General features: G+C 37.3%; 1 protein-coding gene across 3 annotated transcripts in view; it reads left to right on the plus strand.

The window, feature by feature from the left end:
- The window catches only part of ARHGAP15 (Rho GTPase activating protein 15), a 600173-nt gene that overhangs the window by 96293 nt on the left and 486005 nt on the right, over positions 1–17875 (plus strand). For all 3 annotated transcript variants that reach the window (XM_045868934.1, XM_064586464.1, XM_054506238.2), the window contains one exon: positions 4967–5054. In XM_045868934.1, the coding sequence (XP_045724890.1) occupies positions 4967–5054 (88 nt within the window). The remainder of the gene's footprint in view (positions 1–4966; positions 5055–17875) is intronic.

The following is a 17875-nucleotide window of genomic DNA, read 5'->3' on the forward strand; positions in this document are numbered from 1 at the left end:
CCCCCACCAATGGATAAATTTACCTGCTAGCCATCATGGGAAGGTAGGTAGGGAAGAAAGGGCCTGCAACATCCCAAGTCAGGCTAAGAAGTGGCCTGGCTCCAAGGAGAAAGACATTTAAGTGCTTGTTTGACAAAAGTTCTTTATCTTCCTTTCTCAGAGCCTACACTGAGGCTCTGCATAGACATGCTCAAAATGACTCAGGGAGAGCTGCATGCCAACTGCTCTGGAGATAACTGATACAGCGGAGTGAATGTGGTCTTCAGGGTCCAGGAGACTTGGCTTGACTCCCATATTTATGAGTTCAATGCCCTTGGGTAGGATGTAGACTCACAGAGCTTCGGTTTGCTCATCTGTAATATGAGGTATCATCCACCTCCCAGCGCCATGTGTTTCCATGTTCATTGAGTGTGTCCCCCTGAATTAAAGGAAAACTCCTTGAGGTCTCTCTTATTTGCCTTTATATATTCAGTCCTGGACTTGTGAGTGTTGTGTGGGTGCTCAATAGACACTGGTGACCGGCTTTGCGTTTTAATTACTTGACACGTCCAAAATACCAAGTGGAATCCCTAGCACAGAGTGGGGACAAATGCATGCATAAGAGCTCATCTTACTGACACACGTCTGAGAGGTCAGAAAGACCTCAGGAGAAAGCTCAGGTATTGTCAGTAGAATTATAAATTAGAAGAAAATATACTAAACCAGAAGGAATAGTTTTTGTTTTTGTTTTTGTTTAGTACTAGGAATGACATATCAAAACACGAGGGAACTAAGGAACAGAGAAGAGAAATACAGGAGATTCGTGCTTTTGTAGTGCTTGTTAGTGAATAACAGTAACCACAGAGCAGGAAAAATCTAGCGGTGTGACCCTTCTGAAATTTGAGAGTCCATATATTCTTTTGCTCAAAAACCTTTAATGAGCACCTACTAAATGTCAGATACTTTTCTCAGAAGTGAAAAAGCTCCAAGAGGTTAGGGATGATGTCTATTTCTTTGGAGAAGAAATAGGGGAGTAGAAGGACTTTCTCTCCATTCTGAAAACTGCTTCATCCTTGAAAGGTCTATTTTAAAAGTCTCATCAGAAACCATGAGACTTCCCTGTTACGGCTAAGCCCTTAAAGTTTGCAGGAGTAACTTGCTTCCTGAGCTGTCTCTCAATATACTGGACAATAGCCACCTATAAGGATTCGGTTGCAGAGAGAAAGCCTTAAAGGTTCAAGTCAGGGCCCCAAACTTGGCCAACTGACCCTTTTCACAACTCTCTCCAGAGCTGACAGCGTCATCCAAGCAGCTCCTGTGTTACAGTAACGAGGTGAGGGAGCTCTTCCAGTGGTGTCCTGACAACGACAGGACGCACAAGCCAAACCCATCAGACGGGGAATGAACCAGACAGATACTGTAACGAGAATGGTCAAAGGCCCAGAGCACCTCATTCACAGAGGCAGGTTCTGACTTAAGTCATAGGTTAAAAGTTGTTGCCATTAGTGAATTCTCAGCCACTCTTAGACTACAGGCTTTTGACTCCTTGATTCCTGGTTGTATGATCTTCACTGACTGCAGGTGAGTCTGCTCATCACAGACCAGAATTCCCTAGCCGGAAAGAGACAAGAGGTACCATCATTAGGAGCACACCCCCTACTTCCAGCCTCTTCTGAGGAGTTGAATGGTCGTTTGCATGACTCCTTTAAATCAGTGCAACTTCTAAGGGAAGTGGAGAGTTTGGAAGTGGTGGGCCTTTGTTCTGTCCTTTCAATTAGCATCAGGTAAAATAGTTTATAGGGAAGCCTACATGGCTTCTACTTTGTCATGGGCTATGTACATTGGCTTTTATAATGTGAGCATTTCAACCAAAACCATAGTGAAATCTGACATTGACAATCTCCTGAGCCAAGATAGTAATGCTTAATCCTTAAAAAAAGGACAGCATAAATTAGTGACCAGATTATAGGCTTCAGAGTCAGACTCTAAATCTAACTGGCCTTAAGTAAATTACCTAAACTCTGTGAACCTCATTTTCTGTATTAGTAAATGGACATATTAGTATCTTCATTATCTTTTTTGTGGAGCTAAACTTCTACTAGGCAATCAAACTTTAGTAGGTACTCAAAATAATTTATGTTAACTTTTATTTTTAAAGAGAATGGAAAAAAACGGAAATGAAATTAGGGCATCTAAAAAGTTGACAGTATTTCTTCTTCCTCTTGAAATAAAATTATTTTAAGCAAATTGGAAAAATCTTCACTTTTATTCTAACACCATAGAGACGTTGTAATTTATAAATTCAAAATGAAATAGCACTACATGTAAAGTGTCAGAGCAATTCATATTACTAAGGTTCCAAGACCTGCAGTTCTTACCCTCTTTGACTTGTTCATCACACTCACCTATGAAGGAACATTTCATAGCAGTTCAAAGTTCTAACAAAGAACCATGAGATAATTGAATTTCATGCAACTTCATTTCTAACCAGTTCCAGTTCCAAGTTTAGGGAAGGGAAGAGTAATGCCAACACATTCTGTAAATGATCAACATCTGAAACAGATTCAAATCAGAACCATTTATCCAGGGCTTGCTATAGACTGGAAGCAAATAAGGTATAGTATCTCCCTGCCAGGAGATGAAAAATATAGTGGGAAATATAACAGGCAGGTTAAACATGTGTTCCATCAGTCCGAGGGTGTTCCATATTCCCTGATCACACACTGTCAAAATAAGGGGTAGAGATAAATGATGCCCAGTGTAGACCAGCAGTCCTTCCAATGTTTTTCTTTTCTCTATCTGGGGTCAGCTAATATTATGACCTGCATAGAGACAAGGTTATGGCTACCCCGACCTCCTTTGCCTAAAAGGAGAAGTGGGCTCTAGGGGGAAAGAGGGGAAAGGTCTATGTGGCTTTCTGTGTTGTTGCTGTTTTTCTACCTTTTTCATTGTTTGACAGAAAAAGGGACTCTTCATTTGAAGACAATTGGGTCCAAGAACATAATGTTCATATATGCATGTTGGAATATACATATTGTTTGTTTTGTTTCTGTTGATCATGTTGGGTTTTTTTTTAGCACAATAGTGCATGGTTAAGAAAGCTTTAGGCATGTAAGAGCAATCTAATCTTGTTGTAAATATTAACTTTACTGAATCAAAACTGTCCCTTCACTCAAACCCCTAAATTCTAAGAAGCAAGTGGAAATAACTACACAGAGATCCTCAATGGTCATTGTAAACATATTTTTGTGTAGGTTTTTATTGACCTGAATAAAGTCTTTCTGTAAACTTTTTTTTCTACCACTTTTATAAGATGAATTCAGTTGTTTTGAAGTGAGTGTTAAACCAAAACCAACTGCAGCAGTATGATATAATGGATAGAAACTTAAGTATGTTAATCTCCTTAGTGTTTTATCATCTACAAGCGGGCATCTCAGAACACAAATATACACATACAACTGCTGAAGTAATACATGTTCAATGCTGGAAATTTGATAAACACCAGGAAATAGAAAGGAAAATCAAAAGTTGTGATTTTATCACCTGATTTAGCTCTTGTTATACCCAGCTCTTTTTCCCCATGCCTAAAGTTCAGTCATTGACTCAGTTAATATGTATGTAGTGCTTCCTCTGTGCTAGGCAATTGGGAATACTTTTGGAAGCAGAAAATGCTCTTTATCATTTCGAGGATTTTTTTAGGATGGGGAGAGATAGAGGTGAAATATACAAAAATTATTTTTTCATTTATTGTAAGTGCTGTGCAAGGAAGTCATGGATGGCATTTTAGGACATGATATTTGAACTTCCGATGAATGAGAATTAATCATCAGAAGGGGCTCGGAGTGGGGGGGGGTACAGTCTTAGGCAAATGAACTAAATAAACTACATGTTGTATTATGGTCTTTATTAAAGTCTTCCCCTATCAGTATTCTTTTATAGCATAGGGTTTATTATTTCATTATAGGAACCTTTTACATGCAATTTATACAACTAATCTTTTAAGATCTATTTTAATAGGTGCACAATTAAGAAATAATGGTGTACTTCATTCTTGTGCCCCCAGACTTAACTTATGAGATGACTACTTTAGGATAAACTTAAATTCATAGGAGCGAACTTGTTTAGTCAAAAAACAAACATGTTTTAAAAGATTCTTTTAAAAAAGCATATTGCCAAATTCACTCCAGGAAGATGTACTCGTGTACTCTCCCACCAAAATTCTATGGGAGAATCCATTTCTCCACCCTTTCAGTAACCCTTGGTATTAGTCCTTCTAATTCCTGCCAATTTGATTGGCAAAGAGGGAAAAATCATTTCACTGTATTCATTTGCATTTCTTTGATTTATAGTGAGATTCAACATTAAAAAAATATTTTGGGGCTGCCTAGGTGGCTCAGTTGGTTAAGTGCCAACTGTTGATTTTGGCTCAGGTCATGATCTCAGGGTCGTGAGATTGAGCCCCATGTAGGGCTCCTCACTGGGCATGGAGCCTGCTTAAGATTCTCTCTCCCTCTCCCTCCTCTCTCTCTCTAAAAAAAGAATTTTTTTTTTAATTAGGCAATGACACATTAGCTGGTTAGTTTTTCAGATTCTGAAATATACTGAAACAATGAAGAGAAGTAACAATGAAGGGAGGGGTTCTGATTTCTGTTTTTACTCTGCTATTTTTGGCTTGCCGTGGAAACAGCCTCTGAAGTAGGGGACATGGATACACAAAAATTGGAGTTTTAGTACTTGAAAAAGATTTTGTGAGGATCTCCAAATGAGAAATGTTTATTATAAATGCCATGATTTTTTAAAATTACAGAATGTCTTAATTATTACCCAAATTCCATACCACCTATAGATTTTAATAAAGAAAAGACTTTTATGAAGACTAGTTAAAAATACAGTCTCTACTCATGCTAAATGTTGCTGGTACAATATCTATGAATGATTTCTTCAAGTGATAATGCTTTTTTTTTTTTTTCTTTTTTCTTTTCCTAAGGAAAAACTGGTCTACTTCCTGGATTGTTCTTTCCAGTCGAAAACTTGAATTTTACAAAGAATCTAAGCAGCAGGCTCTGTCTAGCATGGTAGGTAGTTCTGCTTCTACTATTATCATCCTCACAGAAATATTATTGAATTAAAAGTTTGGTTTCATCAGAAATCACACTAAAGCCTCCAAGCTACCAACGACTGAAAGCAGATGGAGGAAATGACTCAATAAACTTTTAATCAGATGAAGGGAAAATAGAACTTAGTGTCTGTTTTATTAAGTGGTGCATTTGGAGAATAATCACAAAATGAGATGAATGGTGAGCAGCTATCTAGTAATGTGAAGGTAACACTTTAAATTAAGGTGCCATTTATAAATGCTTTATTCTTATTTATGAAATGATCACTAAATGCAGATACTTGCTCAAATAATGTATTATAAAGTATGTTATAAAATGCATTAGTAATAAATGCTTAACGGATGAGACTATGGGAAGCTGTTTTAAAGAATATTATAAGACGTAAATCCTATTAAACCATGTATGTGCATCTTTAATACATGAATTTAAGTTGTTTTCTAGCATGGTATAAAGTGCTTCATACATTAATAAATAATAATAAACTGTTTATAAATGGCACCTCAATATAGGGTGTTACCAATGAGGAAACACTCTAAGTTAACAAAGTGATTTTTTATCTTAGTCTAACTGCAATAATCACTATATCCAGCTAACCTTTCTGAATATTTCTGACTCTGTCTAATGGAACTAATACAATTTCTGTATCCTGTAGTTATTACATAAAGTGAAATTTGTAAGGTTTCTCTATTGTACCTGGAGGAGGGCCTCGCATATGCCCACAGAGATTTGACAGTGACAGTAAGTAGGAGCAATTCTGAGGTAGTTACTGGGGCAATTTGAGCTCAAAACCTTGCTGCCTGAGCTCCAGAGCTGCCACACCATGAAGGAGACAGTGGACAGGCAGCATGTCTGACAGCCTCCTGATTAGGAAGGACGCCGGGCAGGAACCAACCTGCCATACCCCATCGTCCTGATGGGTGGCAGGGAAAGGGCTCTCCTGGCAGGAGTTAACCACAATGAACTAATTTGTATTTGGCAGGTAATAAAACGGTGGAAAGTTCTTTGCTTTCCAGCCACTAGTCGTGTTTGTTATGTAATCCTCTTTAAATAGGAAATAGAAAATCATTTGCTAGGAGATGTTTGTTTGTTTGTTTTTAAATAGAAGAACAAAAGGTAGCATTTGGCTTGTTCCTGATAATTGCAATAGTCTTTATCCCCAAGTGGCTTGCTGATTTTGGAGTCTCGCTGCGGTCCAATCTGTAAACTAATTATAAATAAATTAAAAATACATCTCAATCCTTTGTATTTTTAATTTAAACTGCCTCAGAAATTTGTTCTAGCCTTTGTTTTGTTTTTATTTGGGGGCTACAGTAAGATTGAGATAATCTTTTTAAGAAAAATAAAGTACTCCTAAGGGCTAAGCACAAAACAACTCCCATCCACTCACGGGTCCTTTGTCTTCCCTCTGAATGAGTTCTAAAAGGGAGTCAGGAAAGGGAGGAAAAGTCGCTTGCCTGGCAAGTTTGGCTGCTGAGAAGATGATCTTCCTCCTGCTGGGTGAGAAGAATTCCACTGGAGCAGCGTTTGTGTGAATGTTCTGGGAGAATGGGAGAGATTAGATTCCAAATTAAAGCATTCGCTTTATTTTTATTTTATTATTTTAATCTCCTCGTCCCAGGACCCGGAGACATAATTATCAGCTGCCTAATTTTATACAGGTGAAAGAAAACTCTTTTTTAGATTGTAGGCAAACCTTTCAAGGCAGCTCACTAATTGCCTGCCTCCAGTTCAATCTTCAGAGTTGTAAATTGACAATAGATTTTGCTTCTAGAAGAAATTCGTTAATGTTTTTTGGCAGTCCCCATTTATTACTTCTGGCCCCATTTTCAATGCTCTTATGGTTTCTCCCAGGCACTCATCTTCAAAGTGAATTCAGGGCAGGAACTAACTGTGTTTTGTGGTAATGGGGAAGAGAATTACAGATTCATGTTTGTATTGCATGAATTGTCGTGCTAGTCAACTTCTTGGATACATTTCTAACCAAGTATTAAAGGCCTAGTGGGATAGCCCACATTTACCAATTCCAGTCTCAGAGAAATGATACGATGATTGCCAGGCCTTGATTAAAGATGCTGTGGTTTTATTTTGAAAGAGATTTATGCTCAAGTTTCTGAATTTCCCTTGCACCCCCTTACACATGTCCTGGTATTGTTCATTGTGCTTCTGGGAAAAAGTCTGTCCTTTCCTCCAAGGGGTCAGTAGAAACTGACTGAGTAGTACAGAATGTGGTTTAAAGAGTAAATGGCATTTTAATCTTTATAGGAATGATCTTTGAATGTTAATGCGGTGGTAAGACAAAGCAGCAAAGTAGCTAGGAGCAGGGCTTTGAAGTTCAACCACAGGGGACTTCATTCCAGTTTTGCTGTTTAGGAGCTGACAGTTATTCAACTACTTTGAGCTTCAGAATCCTCATCTGTAAAATGGGGATACTGATATCTGTCAAGAGAATCAATCGAGAATGAAATTAGTTAATAAAAGAAAAAATAAATAGTAGCAATAAGTTAATTATGATAGTCTAATATACTATATCAAAATATATAAATCTATTCTATAGCATGTAATACAGGGTATAATAGAATTATAACGTATTTTTACAGCATATTGGTTTTGTACTTGAACTGATGCAGACAGGTGTAGAAGAGAAAATACATTGATTCAAGGAACACCAGCATATCTGGTCTCCAAAAAGAGAACTGTGTATGCATAGGCAGCATAAATGTTGGGTCTAAGCAATGAATAATTCTGAAAGTAAAGCCCTTGCTCCATCTGGGGCTCTAGATGGTATCTCTTGCATGACCATATACATTTTCCTGGGGCCCTCATCTTCCTCCACTGGCCCTTACCCTGTGACTTTCACATTTAATATGGCAAGTCACAAGATGTGCCTGATCCCACATTCCACGTTTGACTATCTTTCGTTCTCACTGAAATTCTTTCAATTTTCAGCCAAGTCAGATTTCTACCAAAAGCAGCCCCCTCCTGGAACTAGACACAGAATCATTTCACCGGTGTGTGTAAATTAGAGATTCATAGGCTTTGGGTCCTCAGTGACCTCCTATTCAAGGAAAAAGAGGACTGACTCATTCTGTTTTGTTTGTTTTTAGTGAGGACATTCCAGAGTAACCTACCACTTACTACCACTGTCACTTTCTAACAGAAAGGGCATCATAAAATATCCCAATTCGGGCGCCTGGGTGGCTCAGTTGGTTGAGCGACTGCCTTCGGCTCAGGTCATGATCCTGGAGTCCCGGGATCGAGTCCCGCATCGGGCTCCCTGCTCGGCAGGGAGTCTGCTTCTCCCTCTGACCCGCCTCCCTCTCCTGCTCTCTGTCTCTCATTCTCTCTCTCTCAAATAAATAAATAAAATCTTTAAAAAAAATAAATAAATAAATAAAATAAAATAAAATAAAATATCCCAATCCCACATCTAGATAGGATAAAACCTCAGAATGCAATGCAGTAGTCTTTACCAAAATGGGAAACTATCCCCTTCTATGTCTATATACATTGTCTCTGTTTTGTTCACTTCACCTTGGAACAGAGAAAGTTTGGTCAAGACTGGCCAGCCCTCCTGCGTAAAGGAGCATTTGAAAACCAATGGTGTCACTACTGGATTTCCTGGATTATGAAGGAAAGGATGATGCTCATATTCTCATCATTTTTTACATATTCTGATTTGTAACTTACTTTAAATGTTGAAAATATTGTCATTGGAAAATAGTGCAGAAACCATTTTTAGTAAAATGTATAATAGATATGTATATTTTAAAAGTTATTAATCAAACTCCTACATAACCACTGCCCAAGTCAAGACTCTGTCAGCCCTCTAGAAGCCTCACCCTCTGCCATTTGTCCCTATGTCATCCAGCTTCTTCCCTTGCCCCAGAATTCAATGCATTTTAGTCCGTATTTTATAACCTTTCATGATTTTCCCACCTGTATCTATAGCCCTTAAGAAATGTAGTTTTCTTTGTCTGGTTTTGAATTTATATAAATGGAAACACAGTGTATGCTTCTTTTGTTTCTTGCCTTTTTCTCTAAATATGTCATGCTTTTTCTTTTCATTTTTTTCTTCCATATTTTTTTTGCACTGGTTTAAGTGATGCCTTTTGTTTCAATTTTGTTAGTGCCTTGTTTAAGATTACAGCATTGATACTTATCAAAGCCTAAAGCGAATCAAATCCTTTACCCTCTTCCAAAATATTACCTTAGAATATATATATATATTTTTTTAAGATTTTATTTATTTGACAGAGAGAGACACAGCAAGAGAGGGAACACAAGCAGGGGGAGTGGGAGAGGGAGAAGCAGGCTCCCCGCTGAGCAGGGAGCCCGATGCGGGGCTCGATCCTAGGACCCCGGGATCATGACCTGAGCTGAAGGCAGGCGCTTAATGACTGAGCCACCCAGGCGCCCCACCTTAGAGTATTTTTAATCCATGTATCCTCTTCTCAGCATAGATGCTATTGTTGTTTGATATTTTAATTCTTTCTTTTCCTTTTAACACCACCAGACAGTATTCTTTTTTTTTTTTTTTTTATAGAGTCAATGTTGGTTTAATATTTGCCATGTTCTTTGCCATTTACTTCTTCCTAGGAAGAAGTAAATGGCAAAGAAGGTCTTTTTCTAGGAAGGTCTTTTTCTTTTGTTGGAAGTATATTCTGAGAAATTCCTGTAGTAAAGGTCTTACGGTAACAACATATCTCAGTGTCTGCTTGTTTCAAATGTCTCTATTTCTCCCTCATTCTGGAAATATATATATATTCTATTTGGATATAGAATTTTGAGTTGGCAGTTGCTTTCTTTCAGCACATCAAAAATGTTATTCCACTATTTTCTGTCACCTATTGTTGTGATCAAGAAGTTACCTTAGTTTAACTGCTGTTATCTGGCTGCTCATAATATATTTATCATTACCTTTGTTATTCCACAGTTTTATTCTTCCTACCTGGACTGTTGCCTTGAAATTGTTTATAACTGTCACTTAAATATTTTAGAAAATTATCTTATTATTATCTTATTATTTTGCTATTATCTTTTCAAATGAAGCTTCTTTTAAATTTTCTCTTATCTTTTTCTAAGTCTCTGGTTAAACCTACATTGTCTTGTTAGTCTATTCTCCACATTTTACATTCTTTTTAAAATCTTTTTTGTCTTTCTGAACTGCATTCAAAACCATTTCTCTTGGTTTATCTTCCATTCTTTAATTCAATCTCCCTTTGTGATAAACATCTTTATTTCAATTATTGTGATTTTCATTTCTAGAAGTTTTTTATTTATTATGTCATTTGTGATAGTTGTCTTCTGCAGATATTTTCCAGACTCCCTTTTATTTCATTAAAATTAGAAGCCCATAGTTGTTTTATATTCTGTGTCTTGTAACATAACATCTGAAGTCTCCATCAGTCTGTTTCTGCTACTTCTCTGTTGCTTTGTTTCCTTGTGTGTCTGGTTATTTTTGACTGTGTGCTAATCATTTAGTCCTGGGATAAACATGTTCTACTCCAGAATATTTTACATTTTTCTCAAAGTGTCTGGGACATTCCTGGTGATTGATTAGCTCAATCTAAGTTAACTGTTTAAAACTTTCAAATTGTGTATACATAATAGGAGAGCATACAACTTCTCAGGGACAGAATTATTCTTCAGTCTTCCTTTTTTTTTTTCTTCTCTCACATTGCTCATCTACAAAGGCAGTTTTCTTTATAATCCCTTAAGTTAGAGAAAGAGAACAAGTTTAATATTTGTTCTCCTTTATTCTTTCATAAGACCTCAGGCAGCACCTTTTCCATTATTCTGTGAAGTCAATTGACCAAAGTTCAAATGTATAGTATAAACAGATGCCCTCAGGCAAAGAGCAGTTATGTTGATTTGATATTCAGCTTTCCTCTCTGGGTTCAGATTCCCATTTTCCAAAAATATTTACCCTAGCAGCCCCCACTATCTTACGGGCTTTCAATATTTTTAAGGCAATTTTAAAAAGAAATATTTTATCCAGCATTTTTCATTGTTTTCAGTGGAGAGTTGGTCTAAATAGCATAGTTTCTCGTTTACAATCTACCTCACTTTCATTTAAATATGCATTTGGTTAATCAAGTTTGTGCTATTTATATAAGCCTTGGTAGGAAAAGACTTCATAAGAATATGTATTGAAATCCTACAATGAACAGCTTGCTCATTAGGGCTACATATAAGGCATAGAGATATAATCAAGATATAGTCTTTGCTTCATAACATCTTTGCCAAAAAATAGGGTGAGATGAAATAAGAAACATAAAAGAGTTTTTCTGAGATTTAAAGGAGGGAGAGCTCACATCTGTGAAAGATTTGAATTGGGCCTTGAAGGATGGTTATAATTTCAATATGTGGAAATTTGTGGGCAGGGAATTCCAGTGAATTAAAAAATATGAACGATGACATGAAACTGAGAATGGGCAAGGTCTGTGTGCTAAAAAGAGAAATGAGTTTTTTCATTTTTTGTTTTGTTTTGTTTGGTTGGAAGATAAGATAAAAAAAAAAAAAAAAAGCTTGAGAAGAGTATCAAGGACTGGAATTTGCTACCAGGGGCAAATCTTTAAGAAGGCGTGCCAGTATTCTCCAGCTACCTTCACCCTAGAATAATCTATCATAGCTGTTCTTGTTAATAAATACATACTGAACAGAAGTATGACCCAGGTGTTACATGTCTTCAAAGGACAAGGCCTATCATGGAAAAAGGCAAGAGAGGAAGTTGATTCTTCTGAGATCATGGCTTCATCTCATTTAGTCCAAGAGAAAAAAGTTTTGCCTCAAAAGGCATCTACATTATATTTGCTTTATCTGTTTAAAAAAGTCCCAAAGAAACAAAAGCTGTCAGTTTGGTTTCTGATCTGAGGAATGGACTCACACCCCTTGCATGTCTCAGGTACACTTGTCTATTTTAGTGTCAGTGAAGTATTTCAATCAGCTCCAGCACTTCAAATACCATCTGCCTCCTCGGTACCTGCTGTGCTTTGTGATTTTAGAGCTTCTGCTTGATATGGACTAGAACCTGACTCTAGCCATGGGATGTGACAAATATGCATTCTTGATTAAAAAAAAATGATAGATTGCCTTATGGGAGGGAAGCTTTGTAATTTAGAGCACTCATTCATTTATTTATTCTACAAAGAATTAACAACTCCTAACAGGTATCACACAATGTGTTTTTAAACCCTAGAGATATCAGATGAATACTATATGATCCCTGCTCTTAAGGCGCTTATCTTCTGATAGAGGAGGCAGAATCATATGTAGGTTTATTATAACAATACATGACTAAAGAGATTATATATATAATATAAAATATGGTGGGGAACCATAGATCTAGCTACAGGTAATCCTTTCCCAGGGAAACTGTTTTTCCAAGTGATGCTCAACCTATATATGCTCAACTCTTTTTCCAAGTGATGCTCAACCAATATATTTCTCCATTTGTTCATTGCGCAAAATCACTGGGCATCCCTGATGTTTAAGCCACTATGCTAGGTCTTGTGAAACATACAAAAATGAATCAGACTCAGATCTTTCCCTTGAGGGTCTAGAAACAAATAGAAGGTATGCCCACAAATCAAGTAATTGTAGTGAGAAAGGTGGATATTGATAGTTGCTCCAAAATGGCATGAACAGAGGCATGAGTTAGTTTTATAGTAACTCAGAAAAGAGAGATTGCTTCCAACTGGAAAAGATTCTAAATGTATCTGTCAAGGGAGTGACAGATGAACATGTTTTTGAAGGATGAATAGGATTTCGAGGCAGAAATGGGTTGAAAGGGACATTTTATGTAGAAATAAGGGAGTAACCAATGATAAAATGTAGGAAATTAATTCTTGTATTTATTATACAGACATGAATTGAAATCTGGCTTTGCCCCATGCACTATGTGCTAATCATTGTTCTTGAAAATGATTCTTGGAAGTTCCTTAAGACCTAGGGTAGATGTGCCTTCATCCAGACTATTTTGCATTTCTTCTATGAATTGCCTGGATGCACCTACAAGTGAAAGATTGCCTCAAGATAAGTTGAGGAACAGAAAGCACTCCATTATGGTTGGAAAGTCCATGTGGAACCGGTTTAGGAAAGACCTTGAAGAGGACTGTGAACAGAGATAATTTCATTCTGTAAGCACCCTGGAGTCCTTTGCAACCAATACTAACTATCTTTAAATTAAGGCAGATTCAGGGATGCTTGAGTGGCTCAGTCAGTTAAGCCTCTGCTTTTGACTCAGGACATGATCCCAGGGTCCTGAGGTTGAGTCCCACATCGGGCTCCCTGCTTCTCCCTCTGCCTGCCACTCCCCCTGCTTGCTCTCTCTGTCTCTGATAAATAAATAAATAAACAAATAAATAAGGTAATTCAGAGTTTTCAGAGACAGGTTTGAGTAATTAAGATATATATATATTTTCTACTTTTAACACAAAGAAGAAGGACTTTTTAAATGATTTGAGAGACATGTTCTAAAAATCTGGTGATAAAAAAAAGAAGATAGTAGGAAGGGAAAAATGAAGGGGAGGAAATTGGAGGGGGAGATGAACCACGAAAGACTATGGACTCTGAGAAACAAACTAAAGGTTCTAGAGGGGAGGGGGGTGGGGGGGATGGGTTAGCCTGGTGATGGGCATTGAAGAGGGCAGGTACTGAATGGAGCACTGGGTGTTACATGCAAACAATGAGTCATGGAACACTACATCAAAAACTAATGATGTAATGTATGGTGATTAACATAACAATAAAAATTAAAAAAATAAAAATAAAAATCTGGTGAAACAGAGGAGAGCCATAAGACCTGTGCTCTTATTGACAAGGAAAATGACAAAACTGCCAAATTGTCATCAGTATGGCCCAATGCACTTAGTGAATCACAGGTCATCTCACTCAGAAAATACTTTAATATTCTCAGATGTCCTTGACAATTCACTGTATGGTTCTCTCTAAAGAAGTCCTAGTGCAAAGAAAGCAAGAGGGGCAGTTTGTCTGAGAGAACTATAAATATCCTATCCCAAGAATGTGGGCATATCAGCACATCAGTGAACACCAGTAGCAAAGCGGAGCTTATTTTTATGTGATTCCAGAATATATGTTTGGTGGCATACCTAATAAAATAAACACAATGTAAAAGTTTATTTGTGGTTTAAGAAATTTCTCTTGTCTCCACATCCATTGAAATTCAGACCAAGTGGAACTTACTCTCATCAGTCAGCTGTTTCTGGTATATTTATCCCGCAATGCTCACAAATCCTAGTTAACATAAACCTAGCCTGACATAAATTCGAAAGCATTATAAACATTTTAGGCAATATTTCTCCCCTAAAATTTTATGGTTCTAAAACCAGTATGTTCAGTACGGAGCCTACATGTTAACTGCGTGTGTAACTTTTTTTGGCTGGGGGGGGGCTACTTTGATTTTTTTCTCTTTACACTGTACTGATAATTTTTATTCAGAGGCAAACACTGGCATTTTTGCTCTTAATGACAGAAAACTTTTCCAAGGCATTTAATAAACTATTAACTTTTTCAAACCACTCATTCAGCCATAATCTTGAAAGCAAAAAAAGAGTAATATAAAGGGCCTCTTTAAAATAATTTGTTTACTTTTTTAATATTGTTAACTTCCAATGTAAATAATGAACACAAGCATTAATTAAATAATGTAATACATCTAATGCTCATTTACTGTAGTATGGCTTTAATAACAAAATGGACTTATTTATGGGAGTAAAATGATGTGATTTAGCAAAAAAGATGAAAATAGTTTCAATCAGAAAGCTATTCATGAATTATTGAGTTTTCTGTGCAAAATGAATATGGAATTATTTTATCTTTGTAAAGTGAGTATTGAGCCCTTATTTGGATCCCTGCTGAAAAAGATCATAAGTATTGGAGGGGCAAACAATAGATCTACCAAACTTAGTCTAATGAAGGCATCTTAAATTTCTGCTTAATATTTTAATTCTCCTAATGATAGTGCTCTGGCAAAGTCAGGATTGTTAACATCGGGGCAGTTTCTAGTATAGTCACAGACTACACTATCATATGGCCTCATCAGACCTTTAAAAATTAGAGAAAAATGATACTCCAAAATCTGGAGGATGATGGGTAGGGATGAAAAGAAAGAAAGAAAGAGAGAAAGAAAGAAAGAAAGAAAGAAAGAAAGAAAGAAAGAAAGAAAGAAAGAAAGAAGAGAAAGAAAGAAAAAGAAAGAAAGAAAAAGAAAGAAAGAAAGAAAAGAAATTGAATTCTAGTGTTTTATTAGCATAAACATTGTAAGGAAAAAAAATGAAATCAAGTGATCAATATTACTATAAATGAAGCCATGTTCTCTGGTTATAATTCTCTCAAGATTTAGCCATTAACTGCAATAAATTCTGTATCTTACCTAATTTTTAATAACCACAAAAATCTATGAAATTGATAGGATGCTTTATAAATGGATAATAGTTTACTGTCCAATAAACCTCACCTTAGGCTCTCTCAGAAAACTATTTTAATTATGAAGTTTGACTCTCTGTGGTTTATCATTTTGGTCAATGTAATGCATCTGATTTAGAGTTTGCATTTCTCTAAGATAAAATAGACTTATACTCGACAGTGCATTTTGAGATTAAATGAATGTTATGTATTTGGTCTTTCTTAACAGTTCACTACTGAGTTGAAATGCTCTGGGAAGCAGTATACTATATCAGGTGGAATAAGTTAGACCACCTGGGTTGAGAATCCCAGGTTCACATTTTATTTTATTTTTTTAAAGACTTTTTATTTATTTATTTGAGAGAGGGGCGGGGGAGAGAGTGCAGGAGCAGGGAGAGGGGCAGAGGAAGAAGCAGACTCCCCCCTGAGCAGGGAGCCCGATGCGGGGCTCAATCCCAGGATCATGACCTGAGCCGAAGACAGACGCTTAACGACTGAGCCACCCAGGGCCCCATCAGATTCACATTTTATTTATTCCTATAATCCTTGGATATTTCACCTGCAATGTGAGGTTAATAGGAGTACCTACCTCAGACAGTTATTGTGAGATTATTGAGAAAACTGATACAGCATGCCTGGCACACGCAATGATAAATACTAATTGTATTTATTATTATCGTTGTTATTACTACATGGAGCAATAGAGTATAGTAGCTAAGAGAAAAGTCACTGGAAGCCAATTGGATTCAGATGTCCAGATTGCTGCTTAATGGCAGTGTACTTAAAATCCTTGCCTTAATTTTCCTTAATATAACGACTTCAGGTAGGGGAACACTTCCTGCTGTCCAAATACAATCCAAAATTTTTGCAGAACCTCATTTCTTACTCATACCAAAGTCCAAAACAGGTATCCCTGGTCAGTTTTCTGCTAGATGGTGCTTCTCTCATCTGTCGGTTCTGCAAACTCCTAGGGGCCAATGAGGAAAAGGTAGAGAGAACATGAGAAGGTCTGCGTGCTCTTTAAAGCTGTAAGCCCATAAGTGCCTCACATCGTTCTTGCTCCCATTCCAGTGATGACAGTGCGTAAAGTGGCCACATGTTGATGCAAAGAGGGCCGGGAAAAAAGGGAGTCCATGGCTGGTGAGCTCCTTCCCTGTGACAACACACATTTTGGTGTAGTACTATTCATCTCTGCCACAAGAATCAGTGATCTCAGCCCTAATTCTCCAGAGAACAAGGCCTGAATTCAGTGCCCATCCTTTTATTGGAAGGCATGAATCCATGATTTAGAGAGTGAGTCACAAAGGAAGCGAGGCAGGAAATGTTGGGGGAATAGTGGAGGGGCTGTGTCATGAAGCAGGCTGCTACTCTCCAGTGAACCTCAAAGAGACACAGAGAATCACTGGGCAGCTGCAGCACTTGACTTAGAAAGAAGCATGTTTGGAGAAAGCATGAGGCAGTGTGTGGGAGGGAAGGAGGGTTGGAGGAGAAGGAATTTATCTGCTAAGTCTCTTCCCATTTCCTGCTTCCTTTTGGCTAAAGTTCACCGCCCAGAGTCTTCACTGCCTGCATCCTATGAACCCTGGGCACACCCTCGGATGGCTATTCAGAAAGTCAGATCCTATACCTTGTAAAGTGGCACTTTATACAAATCTGGAAGTGGATGAAGAGCAAAAAGCCTGTCTGCACTCTGGCAGCCAGGAGAGAGGGCCTCGAATTCCAAAAAGGTGACTGGCCATCCTCAGGAAGTGGGACCAAATGGGTTCAAGCAGGCTGGTTATCTGCAAGGATAGCTGAGGTAGACTTATGGGATGAGGGTCTAGGTAAGGACTCTGAGGGAGCACCTGAGGCACCAAAAATGTGTCCAAGCTAGTCACCTTGCAAAATTAAATAGCTTTTTATGTAATGCAAATGGAAGACAGTATCAGCATACAACAAAAATAGACTAAATAGAAACTATTGTATTTATTCTGGCAAGATTTGGATTCAGAACTAAATGCAATGTATCTGCTCATTTCTTGAAAAGGAGAGCATACTTTTTCCTCAAAAAACAAACAAAAAACCCAAACATACAACATTCTAGCGCCCAAAGTCACCAACAAAGATTTGCTTTTCTGAAAATCTGGTTTGATTTGGTCTTGTATATACTGAGAAATTTCACTGTAGAAACAATTTCAGTTATTATTAACATCATTTATATTCATATACATAAAACCCACATCTTAACAATCCAAGTATCGTCTTCTATGCTGACAGCGGCCATACTTTAGACATTAATAAGATCAGGTATCCATGAGGCATTCTTTCCTAAATCATTTTGCCCAAATGAGAATTTATAAGTGAGTTTTATCCTC

The sequence above is a fragment of the Mirounga angustirostris genome, unplaced genomic scaffold (assembly GCF_029215605.1).
Source record: "Mirounga angustirostris isolate CCGP_5_RB_7025 unplaced genomic scaffold, mMirAng1.0.hap1 SCAF_3, whole genome shotgun sequence".
Classification (NCBI taxonomy): Eukaryota; Metazoa; Chordata; class Mammalia; order Carnivora; family Phocidae; genus Mirounga; species Mirounga angustirostris.